Genomic DNA, 9,275 nt, shown 5'->3' with positions numbered 1-9,275 from the left:
TTATCATTATTATTACTATAAGTATTAATAATATTATTATTAGAAATTTTATCATTTTAGAATTATTATCATCATTATAATTATGATTATGATTATTATTATTATTATGAAAATAATAAAAATTTATTATTATTATCATTAAAATTAGAAATTGTATCATTTTATCATTATTAGTATTAGTACCATTCTATCACTATTAGTATTATCATTATGTATTATTATTATCATTATTATCATTTAAATATGTGTTATTATCCTAACTATAATTATTATTATCACCATAAATATTACTATTAAGGTTATTATTATTACCCCTAATATTACTATAAGTATTATTATTGAAGTTATCATGAGTATTATTATGTAGTTACTAAAATCATTATCATAATTAAAATTAGCAATAAAATTAATATTTTTACATTTACTATCATTAATATCATTATTAACTCTTATATACTAACACTCATGACAAAATGTGTAGTTTCAATTTATTCCGGTTGTAGTTTTGAGTTTGCGTTCACACTACAACCGGCCCCTCAATTTCGGCTCAACTTACACAATAGCCCCTCAAGTTTACAATTTTTCAGGGGTAGAAAGTGTAAACATAAAATTTTATTATTATTATTAGCTTATATACTAGAACTCATGACAAAATGTGTAGTTTCAATTTATTTCGGTTGTAGTTTTGAGTTTGCGTTCACACTACAACCGGTCCCCCAATTTCGTCTCAACTTACACAATAGCCCCTCAAGTTTACAATTTTCCAGGGGTAGAAAGTGTAAACATAAAATTTTATTAAAATAAAAGAAACTATTCCCCCCCCCCGGTCCGCATTTATAGCGGGCATTATCTTCTCGCTCGGTGCGAGTTAAATTTTTCCGAGACCACCGTTCAACTCGAAAAAGTCTCACGAACCCAATGGGACTAACTATACGCGAAATGGACACTTTTTAAAAAACTCTTAACACAACGACTGCCCGTATCTTTATGTTCACCGCAAGTTAAATTTTTCCGACAGCATCGTTACACTCGAAATTTTTTTATGAACAAAATGAAACTAACTACGTTCGAAACGGAGACTTTTTAAAAAATGTTTAAGACAACGACATCTAAAACGACGCTTAAGACATGAGCCGTTTTCCCCTCTTTAATACACAACGCTACGTTAAATATGAATACGCAGGCCGAAAGCCCTGCTGCATCGCGCGGGCCGAATCCGGACTAGTTACTATTAATATAGAATTATTAACATTATTAACTCATTAATAATATTAAGTATTATAAACATTTTTACCACTAGTAATATTATTTTAGTATTATTATAACTACTATTACTAATATACAAATGATATATTTAAATACATATAACATTACAAAAATTAATATTTTTATATACAAAATGAATATATGAAACATATATATACTATTATTATAAAAGGGATATAACTAATAAATTTATATATATATTTGTTCGATTTCCACTATGTATACTGATAAATATACAAATGATATAGGTTCGTGAATCCGAGGCCAACCTTGCATTGTTCAGTTTCGTCATGTGTATTTTTACTACAAAATACAGTATTGTGAGTTTCATTTGCTCCCTTTTTAAATGCTTTTGCAATATATAATTTTGGGGCTAAGAATACATGCGCTGCTTTTATAAATGTTTGACAAAATAGACACAAGTACTCTAAACTACATTCTATGGTTAAATTATTATACCGGATATCACCCTTTTAACTTGGTAACCTAAGAATTAGGCAGACGAGAGGTTCTGTTCCTAATTGACGCGAATCCTAAAGATAGATCTATTGGGCCTAACAACTCCCATTCAGGTTATGGATGGCTTTAGTACTTCGAGATTATTATTATACAGATGAGAGGTTCTGTTTGGGGATATTATATGCATTAAAGTTAATGTCGGTTACCAGGTGTTCAATTCATATGAATCATTTTATCTTTATGCAGACGAGAGGTTCTGTTTATAAATATGAAAATCTTGTGGTCTATTAAAATTATGGAAATGATCGATTATGATAAACTAATGAACTCACCAACCTTTTGATTGACACTTTAAAGCATGTTTATTCTCAGGTTTGAAAGAAATCTTCCGCTGTGCATTTGCTCATTTTAAAGATATTACTTGAAGTCATTTATGGCATATTTCAAAAGACGTTGCATTCAAGTCGTTGAGTTCAATAAAGATTATTATTAAGTAAATGACAGTTTAGGTCATTTATAGTCGGATATTATGAAATGGTATGCATGTCTGTCAACTTTCGATGTAATGAAAGTTTGTCTTTTAAAAACGAATGCAATGTTTGTAAAATGTATCATATAGAGGTCAAATACCTCGCTATGTAACCATATGTTATAGTATTCGTCCTTATGGATTAGGACGGGTCGCTTCATATAATTCATGAAACCTTTCTCAACATGCTTAGAATAGATGCCTTCTCCATACTCAATTGAGTTTTGGTCATAAAAACACTAATTGTGATTAATTACGCCTAATGACACTTTAATGACAAATTAACCAAGATTAGGCATAACACATAAGTGTTAATCAACAACTTGTAATCTTAATTCTTATCTAGATATTCTTAGTATGATCATCAAGTACCAACACACTTAAGCCAATGTCACTAGAACAATAATTGCTATTAGAAATGACTTAGTGATTAATTAAGGCTAAATGGGGAACAATGCTCTCAAGGTTAACTAGTAATGACTTGTAATCCTAAAACACATTTAGATTCATTTAGGATGGTCACCAAGTCCCAACTAGAGATTGCTCTTCCCTTGTGCATGTGTTGGACATTAATGTGTGCTTACACATTAATCAAGCAATATGTTATATTGCACTTAAACTTGTTAAAGCTTGAATTATAAGTTGTGCAAGTATCTATATGATTGATCCTAGAATAACTATCTCTTGCTATGTGAGTATTACTTGCTACTTGCCAATATGATCAATACTCATAAACTTGTCAACTTGATTAATATGTTTGCTATGTGCTCACTAGTTAGGATTCAAGTAACTAACCTACTCCAATAGATTAAGTGTAAAATGGTTCACAATGAAAGTATAGTCAATTGTCTATGTGGTCTAGTCTAAGTAACTAAGGGTGATTACTTAAGACTTAACTTTGATATCTCTACACATTTCATGATTATCTTATAGAGACATTATTCAATTAATCTCTAAACTAAACTAAAAAAGAACATGACTTGTGATTAATTGAAACTAGGAAGTTAATGACATAGTGATTAGTCTTTAGAATTGAACCAAGGGCATTAAAGTGACTAACTAAGTCTTGACCAAACTGAGATTTCCCAAAATATCAATCAAGACACTTCTCCAAGAATGTTGGGTTTGCCACTTTTGGAATGATTAGTCACTTTCATGCATTAAGACCAAATCTCACACACTTAATGCATATAGTACTTGTATAGGATGTTTGGTTTCTTTTGCAGGTGCTAGAAGGAGTAAAGGTGCCAAAATGTGGTGTTCAAATTTGAGTCAAACGGCTATACAACGGATACCAAATTTGGACTGGAGCACGCACAGTCGCACCACGATCGACCGTGAAGGCAACCGTGTGTCAACGGCTACTTTTTGAATTCTACTATAAAAGGCAAACATTTAAGAGCATTTGAAGCTGACCCTCTTGCATATTTCAAAGGCTTATTTCCAGTGATCACAAGTGCATCAATTACTACTCAAATGTCATCAAGCAAGAGAAGATTCTATGATCTTATAGATATAGAATTGGGTTGTTGTAAACTTACTAATCAAAATTATTTATCTTGTGAGTTTACTTAATGTAATGTATGTCCTAGTATTGTCTTAGGATCATCATTGAAAAGTGTATAAGTCTTGTAACTTCAATTAGTAAAAGCATAGGCTAGCTTAGTGATCTACTTCCTTAAAGGGATTTAGGAAGTTGATTAATCTTATTTGGAGATTAATACTTGTCCAAGGTGAAGACAAGTTGATCTAGGTTGGAGTTGATCTTTCAAAGGGATAGAAAAATTAGGTTTGTTGTCTACTAAAGAAGTTGAAGACTTGTAAATCGGATCTCCATCGGGTTTGGAGAAAAGTGCTTAGTGAAGCAACAAATCTCGATTAGTGTAATCGGGGAGTGGATTAAGGTGGATTAGTTAACATCCACCCGAATCACTATAAATTCTTGTGTCTATGTTCTTTACATTACTTCATTTATCATTTTGAACATATACACTACACACATCAAGTTTGAGTTGAGTTGGTTGATCAAAGTTAAATTGAATTTGGTAATCAATCGAAAAAGTGTTAAAAACGTATCAAGTAACTATTCAACCCCCCCCCCCCCCCCCTTCTAGTTACTTACAGGGTCAAAATCGAATTTGTTGATCACATCAGTCAAAGTAAAAAATTGGTCAATATTTTAACATGAAATTAAACGAGGATTTTAGGTTTTTGATAATGGACAATTATAGACAAGTATGTTAACGTTTATGTTTACAATTTTATATTTGCATATATAATTTATTATTTATTATTTAAATGTAAATGTATAAATAAATACAATCCGATCAATTCTCGAATTATCAATCATTTTCTTTCAGAATCTCGATTAGTACTCCCAGTAAATATAAATATAAATAATCTAGTGATAGAAAATGTTAAAATACGTATACACAAACTCAAAATTTTGTATGTACTTATATGCTATGAATAAAAAAGGAAAAAACCATGTTCCTTTGCTGTCCCTAATTTGTCTTTATATGATCCACCTCCTCCAAAACCTATCAACTTATCATCATCATCATCATCATCATCATCATCTTCTTCTTCTTCTTCTTCTTCATCTTGTTTGATCTCAAACTAAATCCGACGATCAAGCGAGATGCAGAGACTAGTGACATCGATCTCGAGACTTAGATCACCAAAAAATCAAGTCTCTCGGGGTCACGTTAGTTATTTTTCTCGTTTGCCAGAACAAACTGTATCTGTATCTGAATTGGATCATGAAGAATCAATTGATTGTGTTCCAAAAATACCACACTTTGATTACTCTCCGCCACCGTATACCGGGCCCACAGCCGAGGAGATCGTTCGTAAACGTAACCAGTTTCTTAGCCCCTCCATGTTCTGTTTCTACAAGAAACCCGTGAGTTCTATTTTTATTTTTTTATTTTTTTATTTTGTAAATTAATCATAAGTGTTACTTTTTTCTGTAACTTTGTACGGAGTGTAATTCACAATTTACATGTATTGCTTGGATCATTTACACGGAGTCATTAATGGTAGAAATTATTGATCAAAATGATGTAAGTTTACTAATAAATCGGTATGGATCAAAATTAAAAGATGTTACTGTGAAGTGTGAATTGTGAACATTAGATATATAAATACGTTGTTATATTAAAATGTTATTATTCCTTTTTATTTAAAAAAAGATTATTGTTTGCGCAGCACTTAGGACTTCTTTAACACATACAGTATAAAAAATGTACAATTAAATAACGCCATCTTAAATTTATGTGTGTTAATGACAGTTACGAAGTGTATTTCGAATAATTGTAAAAAGAAATGTAAATGCTAATGATTTTCTATTTTAATATGGAAAATGCTAACGACAGCCCTTATGGCTCTTGTTAAGGTGCATAAAAAACTTACGATTTAGCAACCGCTACATTAAAGTCAAATGTAACCACCATGTACAAGGTTTATATGCATCTTAACGACAGCCGACAGCCCTGACGTTAGCAAACTCCTTTAAATATTAAAGGATAAAAAATTGTACAATTAAATAACCGTCATCTTAAATTTATGCATGTTAACGACAATTTCAAAGGTTGTATTTCGAAAAATCGTTAAAAAAATGTAAATGCTAATGATTTTCTATTTTAATATTAAAGGAACTTCCCATTTTCATATGTTTCCTGTGTTTGAATTAGCTTGTCAATGGATTAGTGTTAATTGCAGAACCCATAACCGTTTTGTTTAAAGAAATTAATCATTATCTAATAATATTGGTTAATGTTATTATGTTTAATTGTTGCCCTCTTGTGAAAAACAGTTGAATGTTGTCCATGGAAAGATGCAATATTTATTCGACGAAAACGGGCGAAGATACCTCGATGGATTCGGAGGAATTGCAACAGTAAGTTGCGGACACTGTCACCCTGATGTCGTCCAAGCAATCGTAAACCAAACCAACAACATACAACACTCCACTATTCTTTATCTTAACCATGCCATTGCTGATTTCGCTGAAGCCCTCGCTTCTAAAATGCCCGGTGACCTAAAGGTTATACTTCACTTAAACATGTTAGATTTAACAGATGGGTTCATATTACCTAACCTGAGGTGTCCATTTGGGTCACATCTGAAATTGTTTAGAGTTTATGTATGATGGTTCTTTGGGTTGGATTTTTTTGCAGGTGGCGTTTTTTACGAATTCAGGTACAGAGGCAAACGAGTTAGCAATGATGATCGCGCGTTTGTACACAGGGTGTCAAGATATTATATCGTTGAGAAATGCGTACCATGGGAACGCAGCTGGTACAATGGGGGCTACTGCAATGTGCAACTGGAAATTCAATGTTGTGCAGGTAACGATTTTTTTAGCTTTGTGTCACAAAACTTCAGGGCTGTCTTTTTATGGGTTGTAAATTTGTATGGGTCTTGTTCAATAAGTAATATGTAGGCCTTTTACGAAAACTTTCCGTAAGTTCAATAACACAAAATGTTGCAAGTTATAGGCCCTTTTGAATTACGGACTCCGTGCACACCTTGAATATGCCCATATCCAGCCCTGCAAAACTTCCATTATTTATTCATTTTGTTCCAAACAAACATTAGCATAACATTTTTCTGAAATCAGTATTACCATTACTTATGTACAGTTATGTAATAATCTCATAACTTGATATACATAAGAATGGATCTGTGTACAATAATTGTGTGTAACATATTGTTACTCTATGATGTGTTGGACAAGCAGAGTGGGGTCCACCATACGCAAAATCCGGACCCATATAGGGGAGCATTCGGGTCAGATGGAGAGAAGTATGCCAAGGATGTTGAAGATTTGATCAGGTTTGGAACCTCGGGTCAAGTTGCAGGCTTTATATTCGAAGCGATTCAGGTTAAGATATTTTAATTTCTTTTTCTGCTGAACAATTTTTAGTAAGAGTTATTAATTGGAATTATATATATGTTTTTATATGTGATAGGGAGTTGGAGGAATTGTTGAGTTGGCACCAAATTACTTGCCTAATGTTTATAATACGATTAAGAAGGCGGGAGGGCTTATTATCGCTGACGAGGTTCAATGTGGATATGCCCGAACCGGCAGCAACTTTTGGGGATTCCAAAACCATGATGTTGTGCCTGATATAGTCACAATGGCAAAGGTATTTTTGTAGCTATTGCAAATGGGTCAGTCGTGCAGGTTGGGTATCGGCTCAAAATGGATAGTTGTTGTGGTAAGATCCAGGTTGGCTACTTGGCTTGTTTAAAAAAATCCAGAACATTTTCTGTGTCTATATTTTTAAGCTCTTAATAATGATAAAAATTTGTATCTATTTTTTTTTAAAGGCAAACACACACACACCTAACACAATTTTTTACTCGAATATATACATAAAGTCCACACCATATGACTTCAAGGTCAGAGGGGCACCTCAATGGCGCCAGTCCACTGGCCCTTTGGTATTTGTATCATTATATTGATATTTAATTTATCAATTAATTATCTAATAATAGATAGACTTAGTAGGTTGACTAATATGGGTGACTTTCGACCCGTTTAGCCCGTTTCTGTTATAGATGGTTTGATGTTTTCTCATAGGGTATCGGAAATGGGATACCTTTGGGTGCGGTAGTGACAACTCCAGAAATCGCAAAAGTTTTAACTCGTAGAAATTATTTTAACACATTTGGAGGAAACCCTGTGAGTACAGCTGCGGGCCATGCTGTTCTCAAAGTTATCGAGCAAGAAAAACTTCAAGAGAACGCTCATGTCGTTGGAACTTATCTAAAACAACGTCTCAGTTCACTCAAAGATAAGCATGAATGTTAGTATCTCAAAGTTTACTATTACTTTTATAGTCTAAACCATCATCATCAACAAGTTTTCGAACTTTCAAATTGTGTGTCATATGTTCGTTTCATCATTTTTGATAGTTATTGGAGACGTGCGAGGAAGAGGGTTGTTACTCGGAGTAGAACTTGTGACTGATCGAAAACTAAAAATTCCAGCAAATGCAGAAGTATTGGAAGTTATGGACAATATGAAAGGTACCACTAATCTTTGATATACAAACTCTGTTAAGTTTATAAAACCAACAGTATTTCATAAATACTATTGCTCAGCTAACAATATGTAAGATTACTTGTTTGAAAGACATTAAATTTTTGCTACTAGTTTGGTCATGTCATGTATGAAACTACAAAAAAATGATGACATATTTTTGTTATGTAGATATGGGTGTGTTGATTGGGAAAGGTGGATTTTATGGTAATGTTTTTAGAATCACTCCTCCTCTATGCTTTAACAAACAAGATGCAGGTGTGTTTTTTAATTATTTCAATTTAAATTTAATTTAATTTAGTTGGATTAATTAAGTACATGTTTCTGAATCCGCTAAGATATGTTCTTTACTTGTTTTTGTAGATTTTCTTGTTGATGTTATGGACTATTCGATGTCGAAACTCTGAAGATTTGGTTAATAAGCAACCGAAAAATGTTTCACATCAATCGACATGTTAATTTGTTGATTCTATTTATCTTAAAAGAATGTGTTGTAAACAGGATATGATATGAAGAGCCGACATCTCGTCGCCTCACTATATTGTGCTATGATATGAAGAGCCGACATCTCGTCGCCTCGCTATATTGTGCTATGTATTTATGAAATAAAGAACACAGTTTCTTAATTTTATAACTTTGTAAGGAAAATCGTTCATCCATCACGATATGAAGAGCCGACATCTCGTAGCCTCGCTATTTTGTGCATTTATGAAATAAAGAACATAGTTTCTTAACTTTATAACTCTGCAAGGAAAACCGTTCGTCCATCAAATAACACGAATCTTTGCCTGCAACAAATTGTATGGTACGTCGCCTGCAACAAATTGTATGGTATGAGATTATAGATTAAGTTTTTTGGCGCAAATTTGATTGTATGCATAAGGTGTATAAAATCACTCTCATTGTCTTCCTCTGACATACACCAACTTTAGCGACACGTCAACACTTTCTCACATAATAAAATCA

The 9,275-nt window shown here is 32.6% G+C and overlaps 1 protein-coding gene across 1 annotated transcript; it reads left to right on the top strand.

Annotated features, from left to right (window-relative positions):
- Positions 1-4,822: 4,822 nt before the first annotated feature.
- LOC139871770 (alanine--glyoxylate aminotransferase 2 homolog 2, mitochondrial-like) lies at positions 4,823-9,020 on the top strand. Its single transcript, XM_071859498.1, has 9 exons — positions 4,823-5,159; positions 6,072-6,302; positions 6,436-6,606; positions 6,999-7,142; positions 7,231-7,410; positions 7,848-8,073; positions 8,183-8,296; positions 8,481-8,567; positions 8,673-9,020. The coding sequence occupies exons 1-9, from the start codon at positions 4,896-4,898 to the stop codon at positions 8,714-8,716; spliced, it is 1,461 nt and encodes a 486-aa protein (XP_071715599.1). The 5' UTR covers positions 4,823-4,895; the 3' UTR covers positions 8,717-9,020.
- The last annotated feature ends 255 nt before the right edge of the window (positions 9,021-9,275 follow it).

The sequence above is a fragment of the Rutidosis leptorrhynchoides genome, chromosome 10, assembly GCF_046630445.1.
Source record: "Rutidosis leptorrhynchoides isolate AG116_Rl617_1_P2 chromosome 10, CSIRO_AGI_Rlap_v1, whole genome shotgun sequence".
NCBI classification, from domain to species: Eukaryota; Viridiplantae; Streptophyta; class Magnoliopsida; order Asterales; family Asteraceae; genus Rutidosis; species Rutidosis leptorrhynchoides.
The sequence above is the reverse complement of the archived record's forward strand: the minus strand, read 5'-3'. Positions and strand labels throughout refer to the sequence as shown.

Coding starts and splice junctions, on each gene's coding strand:
- LOC139871770 (XM_071859498.1), top strand. CDS start 4,896: ATGCAGAGACTAGTGACATCGATCTCGAGACTTAGATCACCAAAAAAT. Junction 7,411..7,847: donor ATATAGTCACAATGGCAAAG/GTATTTTTGTAG, acceptor GTTTTCTCATAG/GGTATCGGAAATGGGATACC. Junction 8,074..8,182: donor ACTCAAAGATAAGCATGAAT/GTTAGTATCTCA, acceptor CATTTTTGATAG/TTATTGGAGACGTGCGAGGA.